Below are 18,424 nucleotides of genomic sequence, written 5' to 3' on the forward strand. Positions count from 1 at the left end.
TCCATAAAAAAGGATTTGATATATAGTTAATCGTACCACTACCACTTTATCTAACAGCCTCATTACCCACTCCCAAATTTAACTACTGATGCTTCCAGTTCTCAAAAACTGGGATAGGTTTCCTGAAAAAAAAAAATTCCCAACAATCTCAACCACTGAAAATTCAACTACAAAGATCCCAAGCAGAAAGGCAATTTGGGAAGGCAACAATGTAAGAAAAATTCATTTTGAGAGAGGAATCACATTTGAATAGAGTATGTGAAAGTAAATGCTGGGACCTTGAAATATTGCAGTAAAGTAATTCCATAGGGAAGTTTCCATTCCTCACCATTTTAAAGCTTTGTATTACAAATGCATTTATACATGGTTATGGACTTAAAGAGGTAACTGTGAATTACTACCAACACTGGAAACTCCGGGAAGTTTATCTTGATCCCGGATGTTCTTCTCGGACATCACACACTTCGCAACACGCACTGTAAGTTACAGAGCTATCATATTTGATGACCAGAACTCCTAGACAGATACACGTGCATCCTCATGGTATGCACATGTGCAGTAAATCCACTGCCTTCAGGACATGCTAGATTCACTGAGCAATCATATATAAACTGTACAGTTCATACATAACAGGTCTGATGCTTCTCAAAACTCTTTGACCTACAGCAGGTTCACAGAGTAGTAACTATGCAGGGCATAAACCTTTGGTCCTTTTATTGCCATTTAGAGCATCAAACCCCAAGTCTATTATGCACCTTCTTGATTCTCCAATTAAGTGCAACTACTGGGCACCACCATAACTTTCCTTCTGCTCAATGTCTGTAGAGATGTCCAGAATTTCTAGATATTATGTGCAGAATGGACTCCTGTAAATATGGAAATCCTGCGCAAATATAGAGAGAGATCCCTACACACAGGGATAAGTCCAAGCCTACAGAGTTTGTACAACCTGGAAAAAGTAGAGGCATGGCAAGTTTAAAATTCTGTTTCCCTACAGCCCTTCATATTCTCCAAAATCTAGGAGCATGTACTATTTCTCACTAAGAACTTCCATTTTTGCCAATCTACAATCAGTAAATATATAGAAACCTTTATCTTTTCAACTGCTAAGATTGCTAATACTACTCAGATTATTTTTTGTTTCCTGCAAGATATCTTCTTGTTGCTGCTTTTGAGGCAACACTTTTAAGAGCTTCTGAGAAGTACAATAAAATTATGTCAAGTATTGTAATCATTAACCAAACTATCCCTGAACTTCAATGCTAGTTACAGATCAAATTATACAGCTTAAATTCAGTAGAGGATAGAACAAGTGTATTTTTCTTTTAGGGGACAAAGTCTGCTCTTATTTTTCCAGATTACGCTTGCCATATACTGACATTAAAGACTTTTTCCAAATCAGCAGTTATTCAGCTTGCCACAACATTCAGCACGAAGTAGTTTCCATTCTCTCTCATGTTTGGCTTGTACCTCTCCCTTTTTATTTCAAAATCTCATTCATTGATTTGCATAAACTTTTTTGGAAAGCCAGCACTTCAGCAGACTGCTACCTGTGCTACTTTACATTCTAAGTTATAAGGCACCCGCTCTCCAACCAACAGTAGCAAATGATGTGTGTTCAGGAAAAGATGGAAGTTTTGCTGTGGACATGGAACCTCTACAAAAGTGCAGAAATGGCAGCCAAAGCACCACAAAAGAAAGGTCAGTTTGAAGTTAGGAGGAAATATTTGTAGAAATAATGCATGACACTAGCTTTAAAAATATGCATATGCTTCTCAAATACATTGACTTGCCTATTGCAAAATTAGGCAGTAAAATCCCTTTTCTTTGAAGAAAGTCGCTCCACACATTTTCTCAGCATTCCACAAGAAAGTATCATTCTAGAAGCCAAGACCTTGATGAATATCAACCACAAAATGCTCTTTGAAACAAGGTCCGTTTAGATAACTGTTAACACAGTTAACTGTTAACACAATACTTTGTTACAGCAGTTAACACAATACTAAGCATTGATATAACTGTTTGAGAAGAAATTTTTATACCAACACTCTTTTTGCAACTAGAGTAATTTTATCATAAACATCTTCCAGGCAAGCTACGTTTGGTATCAGCCTTCAGTACAACTTTTTTTTTTCTTTTTTTTCCTCCTAGTTTACATTAGACAGTTGAGTGCAGAAATATTCATTGCAGTGCCTCTAGTAAGCAAAGGATACTAATCTCTGTACTTCCCTCTCATCCAACACAGCTGCTGTAGTTAAGCAGCTTAGCCAGTGTCTAAATATAGAGATGGGCTAGATACAGACTAGCTGTCTGATGATCCTTCAGACTTGGTTAAGATTTTACTTGTGGACTGGGAAAGCTAATTGGAAGAGCTGCTGGAAGACTATTTAGCATCTTGGATAGGGAAAAAGCAACCAGTCAATTAGGAGACTGGGGGTCCTACTGACCCCACCCGTATAAGTATCATCACTGACCAAAACTATTTTTTCCATTTATACTTGGCATAAAGTTTCAACAATTTCCTTTGCACACAGTGATTGCTACAGTAATTCATTTCTTCGCCAGCCTCACAGTGAAGGACTTGAATATGCTCTGGCTGTCTGGCTACCAGAAGGCCACTTGGAAACTTAATATGCATCCTTCAGGGACATTCCACTTCTATTCCACACCTTCTTCCAAATTATTTCTGTCTCTGATTCAAAGGACTCATTTTGACTTGTCAGTTGTGACCTGAGGAAAAGCCTTCATGCCTATGGAAACCCATGAAGTCTTGAATCTAAGAGGAATTTTCAGTTAAGGGAGGCTCTGCAATGGCATTTTTGAGGATGGCCCTTGGTTTTCGACAAGATTCTTTCTGCAAGTCAGTCTACAGGTCCTTCACTGGAAGGCAACAATTTTTATACGTTCTCTAAAATTTTCATTAAGAATAAAAGAAATGAATGAAAACATTAGATTTAATATCTGAATAACGTGAAGCTCATTTTTAACTGCTGTGTTCTCAGACTTTCAAATAGGAATGGAGTTGGGGCAACACTTTTAATGTGTTGCCTTTTAAATGTGTAATTTAATGTGTAAAAATGTGTAAAAATGTGCCTTTAATGTGTAAACTTTTAACTTTTTAATGACACTTTTAAATAATTAAGCACAAGGTTAAATCAAATGCAATTCAATCCATTTACTTTAAAAGTCCCTGTTAAGAGATTAATCGTTACCATGCTAGTACCTGCAAGTATCAAATCACTCAGAAACCTGCAGGATGTCATAAGCTTTCACCCCTTCCAAATAACCTTAAAATTGTATAGGATGGGACAGAGATACACCAATAAAAAAATCAATGATGCATCAAAGTCTTTGATATAGCCATGCTGGGAAGAGTCCTCTGGAGGAAATAAAGTCTTCCACGGGGCTGCTGTTCGTTCATGGTTCCCCTTCCCTCCTAAGTCATTCAAGTCTGGTCTACTCCAGTCTGTTCTGCCTTCTTTTTCTACCTCCTTCAGTTTGTTCTCTATGTAAAGCATGTAACATTGGTGAACTCAGACACTGTAGAAAGCATCAGAAGAAATTTAATTTTCACCACTAATCTGGTCTATTTTGAACATTAAAATAAACCACCAAAATGCCAGAAACCACTGTGTAATAGTGTTAATTTTTTAAATAATCCTTGTAGGACCACCTCACTTGTGTAGGTATGCATTTAATTTGTGTATGACTGGACATGTGACAGAAAATAACACAAAAAAGTACCATCTTGTTTTGAAGGGAAAGGCAGAATACAGATGAAAAAGATTAATGAACAATTTTATTAAATGCATGTTTACGTTGCTGAGTCTTTTGCTGACTTTGAAAGGAAGAATATCTGTTCTATGGGAAAGAAAAAAATGCACAACTTTCTAACAGACAATACTAGATTTATGTCAATGATAGTTAATCATTCATTTTGCCAAATCTCCATACACACTAAATACCTGTGGATACTGTCTTTCCAGCACAAGTTTCTTGTGTTTGCTGACCCAGCATACTTTGTTGGACACAATGTTTCTCTGCAGGATTAGCATGTAAAAAAACACCACCTGCAAAAGTGCTTCAGTCAGTTATAAATAGATCCCAGGACAAAAAAACCCCCAAACAACCCCCAAAACCAACAAAACCCAGAAAAAGACAATATAAAATTATAACATAAAACATTAACTTCCAGTTAATGTATTAAAAAAGCTACTGCTTCTTGCTCTTTGCCATTTTTCTCTCCTCAATATTTTAAAATCTAATATATTACACACCAAATGCAAGGTGATAGCTTAATAATCGAGTAAAGCTGGTTAATGTGGTAAACAGATGGGATGCTTTAGCTTCAGTGTCATGGCAGACAGTCAACAGCACCAAAACAAAAAACTCAGAAAAGCGAAGGTTCAGTAGCTTTAGTGAGGCTTTTAAAGAGGGGGGCTAAATTCTATGCTGATTTACACTTTCTGTAATCCCATGTAAATCAATGGAACTGCAGATATTCTAGAAAATAGAATTTGGCCTTCTATGGTCAAAACTAGTTTTGCCACACACCTATATGAAGTAAGGTTGGCAATAAAGCCTACAAATCAGGAGTGCCCAACTCTAGACATTAATTAACACAATAATTAATTTGCAGTTGTTTTTATCTTTGCCTAATAATAACTATTGGGGTGGAATGTTCTGTTCTGGGTATTTGCCTCAGATAATTTTCTAAAATTAATTTCAACAGAAAATGCCAGCCATCCCCAGGTATGTCTGCATTAAAAAGAAAAAAAAAAAAAAAGAAGAATCTAGTAATACATCTGTATATTAGACAAAGACCTTGATACTTGATGCAGCAATGTCTCTTTCGTCTGTGAAAAGCTGCCCAAATTTGGCAAAGTTGTAAGCTCTTGGCATGTGTTCAATAGATACTTCAAGCAGCTAATTTTTCCAGTGATTACATTCTATTGAACATGCTCCGGCTTCAGGCTGGGCTGGATTTTTCCTAAAACTACAGCTTTAGGTCCAAACACCCAAGTTGGAACAAGGAAATGGCCTCTCCTTATCTCCGAACTGCGGAGCTGACAGTGTGGAAGAGAAACTAGGATACATGCAGGGCAAGCAGGAAAAGGACAAAAGAATTAGAAATGAGACTTGGAAAGTGTCTAGGCCAAAGAGTCAGGGTGGGATATGGGAATTAAACGCAGACTTAAGATGCGTAACGAACATTACTATTACGTGTGTTTTGGAAAGGAGAAGCATTTAAGCCACAGGGATAACCTCGTATCTTGCATTTCTTACCTTTTTAGTACTTGATTTTTTTAAGAGTAATATAGTTATGTCTACATAGGAGTCTTTTTGTGCAATTTAAAATAGATTACAAAAATAAACAATGTAACGAAGTATTCTAATGCAAGTTTGGAAAATCACAGTATATCATTCACACAAACACTAAGATACAGAATGTACAAATACGCTTAGAAAACGTGTTCTGGTATACCACAGGAGGAATAAGATCAAAATAGTTCGTTAAAATTCTAAAAGGGAATATTAGACCTCTTTAAAGCTATATATAATTAATTCTGACTTAAGCATCAATGTGATTTGCTAGTTGTGCACTAAGCATTTTATCATTTAGGAAGGTCTTAATTGCTTTAAAGTCCATGCAAGTTTATTATTTTAAGGGATTAGGATTACAGTGCATTTCAAGAAATTCTGTGAACAGTGGGATAATTCCTGGATTCCTTAGTCTCCAAAAGACTCTTCTTTATTCCTTAAATAGTCTCCAAAAGACTCTTCTTAGCAGAAGAGAGCATTACAACAATGAAGTTACACAATACAAATTTTTTTTGACATTAACTAGACTCCATTAAAGCAGACGTTCAACCTTAAAATTTCTAGCAACATTTTTCAGTGTGGGAATAAGCTAAAACTATTTTTGGCATAAACAGTCATTTTGGAGAGATAACTCATAACAGTGATCCAAGATCATGGGTACATAGGTCATATTTAGGGAAGTTCTTCAGTTTCCTGTCTAATTCAGTCTTTTTTTTTTCCCCAAAAAATTCCTTATTGCACTATCAACCATATATCAATGTATGCCAAAGTTTATACAGAACTACTTTTCAGAAAATCAGTATCTAACATAATTTAAAGGGGGAAAAAAAAAAAGGCTGGAGAAAAAAATATTAATAATCTCTATGGTTAGGTAACTCCACTTTCTCAATTTCCAGAATTGCTTTCCTCTGTTTGAAAGTATATGTACATAGGAGTTGCTTCATTATCATGCTGTCACCTATCTGGACTTCTGTAAGGCCTCTGACACGGTCCCCCACAACATCCTTCTCTCTAAATTGGAGAGATATAGATTGGATAGATGGACTGTTTGGTAGATAAGGAATTGCCTGGATGGTTGCATCCAGAGAGTAGTGGTCAACGGCCCAGTGTCCAGATGGAGGTCAGTGATGAGTGGTGTCCCTCAGGGGTCTATACTGGGACCGGTATTGTTTAGTCTCTTCATCAATAACATACACAGTGGGATTGAGTGCACTCTCAGCAAATTTGCAGACGACACCAAGCTGAGTTGGTGTTGGTGCAGTTGATACGCCTGAGGGATGGGATGCCACTGAGAAGGACCTGGACAAGCTCAAGAAGTGGGTCCATGTGAACCTCAAGAGGTTTAACAAGGCCAAGTGCAAGGTCCTGCACCTGGGTTGGGCAACCTCCAGTATCAATACAGGCTGGGGGATGAAGGGATTGAGAGCAGGAGAAGGCCTTGGGGAGAAGGCCTTGGGGGTACTGGTGGATGAAAAGCTGGACATGAGCCAACAATGTGCGCTCGCAGCCCACAAGGCCAACCATATCCTGGGCTGCATCAAAAGAAGTGTGGCCAGCAGGTCGAGGGAGGGGATTCTGCCCCTCTACTCCGCTCTGGTGAGACCCCACCTGGAGTACTGTGTCCAGCTCTGGAGTCCTCAGCACAGGAAAGACATGGAGCTGTTGGAGCGGGTCCAGAGGAGGGCCACAAAAATGATACGAGGGTTGGAACACCTCTCCTGTGAGGAAAGGCTGAGAGTTGGGGTTGTTCAGCCTGGAGAAGAGAAGGCTGCGGGGAGACCTTGTTGTGGCCTTTCAATACTTAAAGGGAGCCTATAAGAAAGATGGGGACAGACTTTCTAGCGGGGCCTGTTGCGATAGGACAAGGGGTAATGGTTTTAAACTAAAAGAGGGTAGATTTAGACTAGATATAAGGATGAAATTTTTTACCATGAGGGTGGTGAAACACTGGCACAGGTTGCCCAGAGAGGTGGTAGATTCCCCATCCCTGGAAACATTCAAGGTCAGGTTGGATGGGGCTCTGAGCAACCTGATCTAGTTGAAGATGTCCCTGCTCAGTGCAGGGGGGTTGGACTAGATGACCTGTAAAGATCCCTTCCAACCCAAACCATTCTATGATTCTATTTAAGGTTTCTTTCTGCAATTAAGGCTTCTTTCTGACAATACAATTTCACCAGTGTCTTGGCTCCCATATCTCTGTCCTCAGAGAAAAGTGTAACGTAAAACACCACCCATGCAAAAGCAGATCTGTCAAACAAAAGTTAACACATCAAGAAATCAATGCATCTAGATACTATATTATCAGTATTAGCAACAATAATAATCTAAGACATTATTTTGGATTTCTCATAGATTTAGATTTCACATATCTCTGTATTGTCCCAACACAAGTAACTTCTAAAATATGTATGAAATCCTATTTCTATATGGAATAACAAGTGGCCAGCATCTTTGAGGTAACCTTTTTGAGTTGTAATATCAAATGTATTAGCCAAGTGGGTAAACCAATATTCAAAAGCAACTTCTTGTATAAAATGTGGGCAATGCAAGTCTTAACACAACCTCCTACAAAAAAACCCACTTCTGTGCTATTGTATAAAGGAAGAAAGTCTTGGAAGTCTTTCCTAAAAGTCAGAAAATATATACATAAGAGATTTTTAAACACTCTTTTGCAATGAATTTAAAACATATTTATTAGCAGATCTCCACGTTCTCTTAACACCTCTCATGCAGTGTTTGTGAAATTTAAAAGCTTTCCATTTTTTTGAAGGCACAGTCTTTCAAGTTATAAGCTACTCATTTCATATTAAGGTTAACATAATTAATAGGTTTTAAGCAGATCAAAATATTTTCATATCAAGAAATGAAAACTGACGTAAAGAGAGCTAGACATAAAGCACCTGTAATTATTAAAAACTTTTTCCACCTTTACAGCTGAAATCATACACAGATTTTTGTCACTATGGCAATAAGAGAACTTGGGAATAAGGATTATGCTGATAAATCTATGGGCTCGAGATGGCACCTGGCCTCTGCAACCACACAAATCACTATTAAAGATGAAAACACCGGTTCTTTTCTGTTTAAGCATGGAAATTCTGTCTGAGAGAGACTGTTAGATACATCATCCAAGACAGTGGGTTTCAGCTTCTATATGCCTCTACTAGTTTCAGCAACCAACCATGCCAAACTTCAAGTGGGCATTATCTAGAAACCATGCTGCTCCAACAGGACTCAGTTGAGTAGAAAGGAAATTATTTTGGTAGCATTGCAAATCTAGTGGTTTATTTTTGTCAGTTTTGCCCTGTCATTCTGTTCCACAGAAGATACCATCCCTGGAGATTCGCAAAGCAAGGCTTCAGTGACGCAGCCACTTGGGGGAACTAATTGTTCAGAAAAAGCTGAAGGGAGGTGATGCAAGCACTGGTCATAAACTCATAACTCATAAACCTTCAATGGCATTGCGAATATGAATTAGGTACTTTAGCAGGTGGGGACAAACAGAAGATTCAAAATAAAGGACTGTAATTGGATTTTTAAAAATTATTTTCTGGGAGAACTGCCAGTTGAATTTTGTTTTAGCGAGCTTCAAGAAAGATATGAACCTAAACAGTACTTCATTCACTGTAAAGTCGATGTCAATGTAAAGTCCTTTTTAAAAGGACTATCAAGATCACATCAACCTGGACAAAATCTTGATATGCCTAATGTAAGTGGTAATTAATAGACTTATTTTTTCCGTAAGTGCAGGAAACAATAATGACCAGGCCTGCTACAAAAACCAAGGCAGAATTCTTCAGAAACTATGCAGCACAAAAAGGTCAAGAACCATTTTATGAATAAATCATGAAATATTTTCTGACTAGACTCTTGCTCCCCTTTCAAACAAGCTGAGAATAGAATCTATCTTCGTCTTACTGAGAGTTCAACCCTCCTCCCTATGGGACAGAAAACATGTATGTCTGATTGCAGTAAGGGAATTACGTCTCTTACTCCCAAAATTTATTTTTCGCAAATACTGTTGTGCAAAGAGAGAGCGTAACAGAACAGCAAAATTGTTATTCCTTTTATAGGGTATCACTTTTTTTGTGATGACCAGATAACCTCTTTCTGAATAGAGCCTGTATGCAAGAGAAAACAAACAATTAATTCACCACTTCGGCTCAATAGAGCAAATAACTTTTACTTGAGGCATTAAAAGCATCTGTATGATGACTTCTGTACTACAAACCTCGGAAACTGCTTCTTCATTAAAGATGAATGGAGGATCAGAAGACTGTCAGACTTGGCCTGGCCTATTTTGTGTCTTCCCGTATGAACTATACGCAGGGTTTATCATTCCCCAAAGAAAGGGCCAGAACACATTGTTAAACTTCAATGATAGTTGGAGGGTATTTTCTGAGGGATTTTGTACATAGCTCTTTTCTTTTGAAAATGACCTAAGTGATCTAACTTTTGAATGGCGAATCTCTATCCAGGATTTTTGTTTGCTCTGTCTGTCCCCCACTTTGCTTTCTTCACAACCCAAATTTCTTCAGAAAAAGACTCTACAGCTCTGGCTGAGATATGCAAAACGTTGCCACCTGTAGTCAATTCCACTAAGGATTAAAACAAAAATAAAGATTAGAGGATCTCCACAGTACTTCAAATAGATATGTATATTTTTTCAAAGACAGACACAGCCCTGTAAAGCACAGGAAAACTAAAACATCTTCAGAAAGACTATGGCCCTGGCTAGGAAGTCATGACTTTTCAGAACATATAAAATTATCACTTGCTGCTGAACCTGAACATAGCTAGGCCTTTCTGGCAGTAGGATGTAGCAGAAAATAATTTAAATTACAGTATCTGAATGCTTTTCCCCCCCTGTGCATAATTACAATTATTTGCAGTGCTTATTGACATTGCTAAGCTTGCCCATATTGGCCACCGTATTGTTTAAAGGCAGCACCGGTTCTCACCAGAAGGTACTGGATGTGCTGTAAAGGAACCGATTGAAGACACTGCTGATAAGTGATAATATATCAGCAAACACTCGTAATGGGTGCCAGCATACGAGGGAATGAAAACAGGAATGCAGTCAACAGGAATGTAGGCCAAAGATGATATCCTTAACTCGCCGTGTGCCTAAATAGCAGTACATTTCTAATTAAATTCACGTGTATCTGGCGTGCGCCGGCAGACAAAGGAGCCCCTCGGTGCAGAGTCCAGCAGGGGGAGTCGGGCGCCCGTCACCGCCGCCTCCGGCCACCGCCGGCGCCGGGCGAGCCTTGCTGCGGCCGGGAAGGCCGCACCGGGGCACTTTCCGTTCCTTCTTTTAAGTACTAGCTCAGTTTAGATCTGCGACTCACGTCGACTACCCTACAGTAATTTTCAAACAATGGAAAGGCTAAACTACTTGTCTAATAATTTTGTAACGCTGAATACGGCTTCTACTGAAAAATCCCCAAAGTCATGAAATCTTTTAGAGCGCCGCACATAACCTCTGAACAACTTCATGACAAATTACGTCATTATTTCAAAATATTCTACCTTTGCAGACTTTTCAGTCAATTCAATGTTTTGTATAAACTTGAGAACATCTTGAAGCAAAGCAGCTGAGCCTTCCTGTTAAAATTAATTACTTCTATTAAACTATTTAGTACCTTCTATAACTGAAGTACAATTTTTGTGCGAGGGATTTAAAAAAAAAAAATAAATCCATTACTGACTTTGTGTCAATCTAGTTAATGTCCCGAATAACACATCCATGTTACTAAAACCATCAGTATTTACAACAGATGTTCTTCTTTTGGTAGATATCTGAGAACAAAGCACTGTTACCAACGTATTTTCCCATCCCAAGCAATACTCTGAAATCTCTGTCAAACTTTCTTGCTTTCATCATTGCTCAGCTCATCACACAAACCATCTGCATAAATAAAGATGTAAGCATCTGCTGTATGGCAAATGGTCTCAGGGCAGATGTTTTTATCCTTGCATTCATGTCACTGGCTTGGATACATTATTTGAACAGATGTACACAATCTGAAAGTGTCGTGTCCCACAGTGAAATGTCTCCAACTGCTTTCTATCAAAGTACATAAATGCTATTTGCACCTGCATTTATGTTAATGATATAAAGGCAGCAGGGGTTCCAGCAAAGTGAGAGTTGATACTAAGAAACACATTTACATGGCTAATTAAAGTTTGAGATCTCCCAGCACCAAATGACCATACTAACATGGATACAAAATGTACTAAACTATACAATGACTTTTTTAAAAAATATACTTAAAAAAAAAAATAAAATAAACATACCCAAGGAGCAAAACTATGATTTCAGCCTGTGCTATACTTTTCCAATGTATACTTTAAAAAGACAAAAAAGTATTAAATTCCTAGATAAACCAGGATTGCCTTATATTTTGCACAATAATTGTGTAAGATACAGATTTTTTTCATGTTAGAGTCATTTAACAAAAATGTTTTATAAATCTGACAGTGCCACTCATCCAAAGGTATTTCAGTTCTCTAAGGCACACTGGCATTTTATGTCCTTGTGGAGCACTATAAAAAAACCCCAGCACTTGCTCAACAGCAAATATTAACATGAGTGTGAATGACAGAATATGATGCTTCAACGATCATTTCATAATTCCTAGGAAAAAATTAAAATCTTAGAAGTTAAATATTTATCATTATTCAGAAAAGTGCATCTGTTTGAACATGGAGTTACAATTGCTTGTTATATAAATGATAATCACCTTTTTTATAAAATATTTTAAATTGAGAAAAATATAGATGCCTCGAAGGACTACATATCAAATTACAGAACTTCTGCTATTACATGACAAATGGTAGCAGTGAAGGGTTTATGTTGTCACTCAAAGAACTTGCACTAACCATTACTTCCATACTGAACTGAAAAATAAAAAGCACAAAGTATAGAAAGACTGACAAAAAATGCTATACTGAATGTAACTGATGGATAGGTTCTACTTCCAATATCATTTATTTTCAAACCTTTTATTTGTAAGAAATGTACCAATGTTATAGTTGTACATAAATCATTATAAATTGCTAATAGTCTCAACAATTTCGAAGTGCCATAACATATTTAATAAACAAAAGTGATGCTTGATATGAGGACAAAAAAGAGTGATAGTAAAAGAATAAACAAAATATACTGAGACTAGTGTATTAGTAGAATGTCATGATTTCACACTGATAAAGCTCTTGGTCAGGATCTGGTTATGATTTCTAACATGAACCCTCACTTCCAAAGTTTACAACATATAATTGTTGTAAAATAGCTTGCACCCAGGCTCTTATAATTCACCCCGGGTGCAAGCTAATAACAGGATACTGACTGGAATGGATTTTTGTTTAGGAAAAAAAAAGTCTTCCAAAAAATCTCAAAGCAAATGATTCATCAGTTTCAAGTTTGCAAACAGCTTCCCAGTCTATATTCTCCTTCTGTTATTCAGAAATTACTTTAATATAAAGATATACATTCAGTTTGACTACAACAGTGGTCAAATTCCTGTTATTTAAAGGAAAATTTAAATTAAGGCTTTTAAGTATTAGAAGTATTTCAGTCATAAGCATATGGATGTAGAGCACACTGCAGGGTGGATAGCTTTCCACAACAGTAAGTACTGTCTCCCTTGAAAGAATAGTCCCATTAGACACAGAACTCGTCAACTAAGATCGATTTGCATGACATCGTCCTGGAATAGCTTCCTCAGAATTATTACAGTATCATAAAAATACTCAGTCTTCACAAAACAGGTAAAGTATAAACTTACATGACAGTAAAAGCTCAAGGCTTCAAGTTAAGTAATATATAGTGCTTTTCTTAATTAACGTAAGTACTAACAATGGAAACTTAACTGACAACCTGCAATGGTTCTGAAAGGTCCATTAGAGCTTATGTCATATCCATCAAACATTCACTCACATTTAAGAAGTATCATTAAAAATGACATTCAAGATAAAATCATATTTAAACATTAGCATTGTGACACAGATCAAAAAGTAAAGGAAATCAAAGTTACGGCTGCATATTTAGAGGCTTGGGAATACACAGTTGCAGCACAAATACCCTTGCTAATAACGGAGGGAAAAATTCAAGATGCTAACCCTACTGAAAACTAAATCAACAAAAGATGACTTCTGAAGAGCCAAAACACAGAAGAAATATAGTTAAACACACAAAAATGTTAGTAAGGATAGGAATGGTAGAAAAAAGTCACTTAAAATCTAAAAATCTAAGTTTATATTTAGAAAATACTTATTATCTTGTTTGTGCTAGTCTTGTAGCATAACTTGCAAACAGAACTGACACCCAATTATATGGGGGTCAAATACAACAATGATTTTCAAACATATGAGGATAAAAAAATTGTAATAAACCCTGAACACGTAATTCTGCTGAATCAAGCAAGAAGCAGATTTATATATTCCAAGTTTCAACTACAGGTGGTAACAGTAATTAGCAATGTCCTAAAGAAGAAAACAATCTTAGTTATTGCAATTGTTTAAAGTGATAAATGCTGCAGTATAATGGCTTCTTTTTTTTAAACCATATTAGGGTAGATTAGTAGACACGAGTTATACAGTGATTTATTAATGATGATGATATTTCTTCCACATTTTGAATCACAAGCATCTAATTTCTAAAAAAAAGTGTAGAAAGTATACTATACCTGCAGAAAAAGTTAAAGGATTCTGCATTATGCCTTTAATAGTTACGACAACGTTCCTGAAAAGAAGAAATAAAAATACTTAGAAGTTCTGGTAATTTTTCATAAACTAAAAAAAATTAGAACAATGGTGATAGTTTTCTGAAAGTATATTTCAGAATGGATCCTAGTATGCCGATACCTCATGCAAAACACCACCAGAGTTTTAAACCAAGTGTTTCTTTGGATGCACTCTCCATATTTCTACACTGGCTACAACTAACTTAGGCTTCTTGTAACTGAAAACCCCTGTTAAAGCCAGAAAAGAGGACAAGTCATGAATTCCAGCGTGACAATGCATTCTGAAGAATCACAGACAATGTAGGGTTAAGCAATCAATTTCCTTCAAACATCTGACTGCATGGATTCCATATAACTGACTGACAAGCAGAATCTTCCATGGATGCTACAATGAAGATATTAGCTTGCATTTGTAAAGCAAATATTACACCGCCACCTCTCCTGAATTTGACATTGGTACTTAACACAAAATTTGATGCATAATGTTTGACATAAAATAGCATTACATCAAGTGGCCACCCAGTAACTTAAGAGTTGGCTATTTCTTTTCAGTGCAGTCAGTGTGTTGCTTAAGCTTTGGTCAAGTGTGATTCAACAGTCAAGTAAGAAAGACATAGTATAATATAATGACAATATAAAATTGTGTTATTATGCACTTAATTTTCTTTAACATAAAATGGTCTAGCATTTGGAATGGCTGCATAATAGTTTGGTTTGGCTGAATACCACTAACATGTTAAAAGTCACACAGGGTATAAAACTCTTGTTCTCCTGATGCAGTTGGAGGCTTTGGGAAGGTAATGGACAAGTCCATTGACTGACACAGATGGAACTCCCACTACTTGGGGGTTTACTTGGATCTAGGCTTTCATACTAGTGCGTATCTATAACATTTCCCATGAGCAGAGCCAGCTGTGTGGATGTGGAGTTTGCTTACTTTCCTCACCAATTTAACAGCCGGTAGAATCTTATATAAAAAACATTCCAGACAGGCACTCAAGAGCCCCCTTCTGAGCACATGAAGTACCAAAAGATTGGTTTTGGATAAATACAAAAATAGTTAGGACAAATTCTGACGCAATTACCAAACACAAAAATAAGTCTTGAATATGTTTCTTTACTATCATGAAATTGACTCTCAAAAAGCAATGGAGAGGTTCCAGGAAGGAGGTGGTTCTGTGGGTAGCAGTGAAGTATAAAAGAGACAAACCCAATTCCATTTCCAGAAGTTCAATACCAAAGCATAAAAGAAAATTGAGCGTGGCTGCTGTGAGAAGATCTCTCACACAGCAAACAGGTGAGGCTCTTTGGTACCTGTATCTTCTATGCTGAGCCATATGTAATAAGAAGCTCTTGTATGTCAACCAGCACCTCCTGGCACAGCTTTGCCGATGCGTATCAGCAGATCCCAGGCTGCCTCAAAGAGCCTCTGTCCGTGGTACTTAAGCAGTCAACCTCTGATCTCTCAGACCCAGTATACAAGTGTTATGTCGGCTCATCAATATGTAGTTTCACATCGTGGTAACATACAGACAACTCCCTCTTAACCCACAAGATGGAACAGACCACACTGATGTAATTTTGGAATGGCAAAACACTTCTAGGAACCAGCGTGGATTTTCAACTTGTCACCCTATAGTGTACAACATACCTCTTTAAGGTCATATTGCTCAACGAGACCTTTTTACAGAACCCAAGTCAGAAGTTTTTCTTCCACTTCAGGATTTCCAACACTTGAAAACATACTGAAGCAGTTACAGCAACGCATATTCTTGTAAAAAGCAATGTAAGAAATTATGTTCAAATGAAGGTTCTCAAAATTATTATTCTGAAGTCACATTTTTACAGGTTTTCATGGTCCCTCCCAGTTGTAGGGAGCATTAAAACATTTAAGAGGGTGCCCCACTTATGGTTACTAACTCCTCTTAGAATTATAGCAAGCAAACCAGACTTCAGGATACAGATCAATAATTCTTAGAATACCATGTGGAAGTACAAGCTCCACATCTTCTTCCAAGCATTCACAAACCCTAATGCTAGGACAGAAAATTGGACCATACAAATCCAAACATTTTGTACAGGCATCTCTGATTTGAATTCAACCCTAACTGCAGTAAGATAATGGTCTTGATCTAGAAAATCCAGTGCTTATTTGACAGACTAGTACATTGGTCAGCTATTGCCAATTAAAAAAAACAAAACCAAAAAAAGAGTAATTTCTCAAATTAACTTTTCATCTTCTCGCCATTCATGAATAATTTTTTTATTGTTGTTATACCAAAGAACCTTTCAACACCCTTTATTTTTGCATATATTTAATCAAGTAACCTTCCTTTTTGGAAAAACTGAACAGCTCAAGATTTTGAAGTCAGGGCAACATTCTTCTTCATCATCCCTTCAAATTTTTCTATCCATTGTTATATGTATAGCTGTATCAAAGCATGTTTTCTTTGAATACAAACACAGTTTACAAAGCAAACCACGTAACGTTGTGTGACTGTCCTGTCTCCACTTCACACTACTTTTGAATTTATCAACAGTGATACTGTCTTTTTGATGACTGCATAGTGCTAGTCTTGGAAGCAGTCCCACCACAACTTTACTACAAGTACAATGATTCATGTTCCTTTCTCATTGACAGTTTCTGACATCTTTCAGCCAGGTTGTAACATGCTTAACAGATACTTAATATCTATATACATTTGATGCATGTCCTAAACATAAACTGCAGTCTTATTAAAAAGTTCTGAAATTTTGAATTAAGGCACAGTACAGAAGTTGAAGGATATAACATCTATACACCTACCTATACCTGCCCTCAGTGGAGTTTGTTTTTTTATTTTTTTCATTTGACTATAAATCTGGCTTGTCACAACTACTTCCCATTAAAAAAACATGTTGATGTTCAAAAAAAGAGACAACCTTAGAAAGAAAATTATTAACTAAATTTTGTACCTGTTTCATACTCTTACGTCCAGAACAAATTTTAGGTTGGACACCACTAATAATTCAGGATGTTCCATTGTTTTTATTGAATACCAAGGAGGCAAACATTCTTACAGTCTTCCTTGGTTATATTTGAGTCTAATACTGGTTCTTTCCAAATACAGAAGATTATATTGACTATTTCTATCTGGCATTATCATCGATTTCTCTCCACCTGAGAGCCTATCCCAACGATAGAACTTTTAAAATTCTATATAATCTTAAAATATGTTTTGCTCAGTTTGTAACTCTACCGTAGGACAACAAATAAAATAATTCAAGTCGCAGTACTCAGAACTCAAACTAGTTCTCTTGAAATCTGCTGCTGACTGCTCAGAGATGAAAAGAAATCTATTACAAGAATTTCAAGTGAAGTGGAGTTGAAGTTGGACAGAATTAAAAAGTAAAATTTATCTTAATGCCACAAAATAAGCTCTATCATGCCTATACTACTCTCTATGTTACCACAGAATGAAAGGATAAATGGATTTTCACCAGAAGCAGCAAAAATATCAAATAAACTGGAAAAAAACTACACTGTAAATTGGTCTTTAACAGCCAAAGGAAGCAGAACATATACATGTAATAATTTAAAAGCAATTTTCACAGAAAGATACCCACAGGTCTTTTATATGAAATTGATGTCCTGATAGACAGACTGACTCTGAGTATCAGGTGAACCCAATTAACCTAATTTGATGCTTGTCCATACTAAGACATTTATTTTAGATGTTACACAAAATCCTTTAGGATACTACACAGAAAATTATAAATAGGCTGTAAAGGTTATGACATTAATTTTACTGTCATTCTCATGCTTTAAGCAGGCATCAAAACTAAAAATCTCATCCTCTGGGAAGGAAGAACTATCTGAAAGTAATTATAGTACTTATTATCATAACAGTATTAAACTAAACCACTATGACCCTAACTGAATTTATTTTTAGTACCTTTTGTTAAAAGAACAAAGCTTCTCAATGATGACTGCACCTTCTAATTCAGTGAATATTAGTTCAGGTACTAGAAGAAAGCATTAAATCAAATCTTTTCATTTCATATTAAGCTTAATTATGAATTTTAATTTAAAACTAGGCATGTAGAGAAGTGTTAGTTAAATATTATTATGTAATTTCATTTCAGAAGGAAAACATTCAGCTAAAAAGAAAAATTAAATGCTTAGTACAGTTTAGAAAAGATGTTCTCCTAACAGAAGCCCATGAAATGTCCATTTATATTTCAAAAGCAATTTTATTCACTTCATTTTTCACACCTGTTCTTTCACATACTGTGCCATCTTGTAAATGACAGTACCATGCAACCATTATTCTCCAAAATTTAGGAACTTTTCAACTGAAACCAAGTTCCCCAAA

At 36.5% G+C, this 18,424-nt stretch overlaps 1 protein-coding gene across 8 annotated transcripts in view; it reads right to left on the reverse strand.

Moving 5' to 3' along the window:
- Nucleotides 1–18,424, reverse strand: part of ZNF438 (zinc finger protein 438) — a 58,954-nt gene that overhangs the window by 9,116 nt on the left and 31,414 nt on the right. For 6 of the 8 annotated variants that reach the window (XR_012041233.1, XR_012041232.1, XR_012041234.1 and 3 more), the window contains 2 exons: nt 14,013–14,068; nt 3,966–4,070 (listed from right to left, as the gene is read on the reverse strand). The exons of 1 other annotated variant lie outside the window; for it this stretch is intronic. Coding sequence is in view for 4 of the 7 variants with exons in the window: in XM_072854569.1 (XP_072710670.1) it covers nt 3,966–4,070; nt 14,013–14,040 (133 nt within the window). In the remaining 3 variants the exon portion in view is untranslated. The remainder of the gene's footprint in view (nt 1–3,965; nt 4,071–14,012; nt 14,069–18,424) is intronic. One more of the 8 variants, XM_072854572.1, reaches the window with a different exon arrangement.

Source organism: Ciconia boyciana, chromosome 2 (genome assembly GCF_034638445.1).
Source record: "Ciconia boyciana chromosome 2, ASM3463844v1, whole genome shotgun sequence".
NCBI lineage: Eukaryota > Metazoa > Chordata > Aves > Ciconiiformes > Ciconiidae > Ciconia > Ciconia boyciana.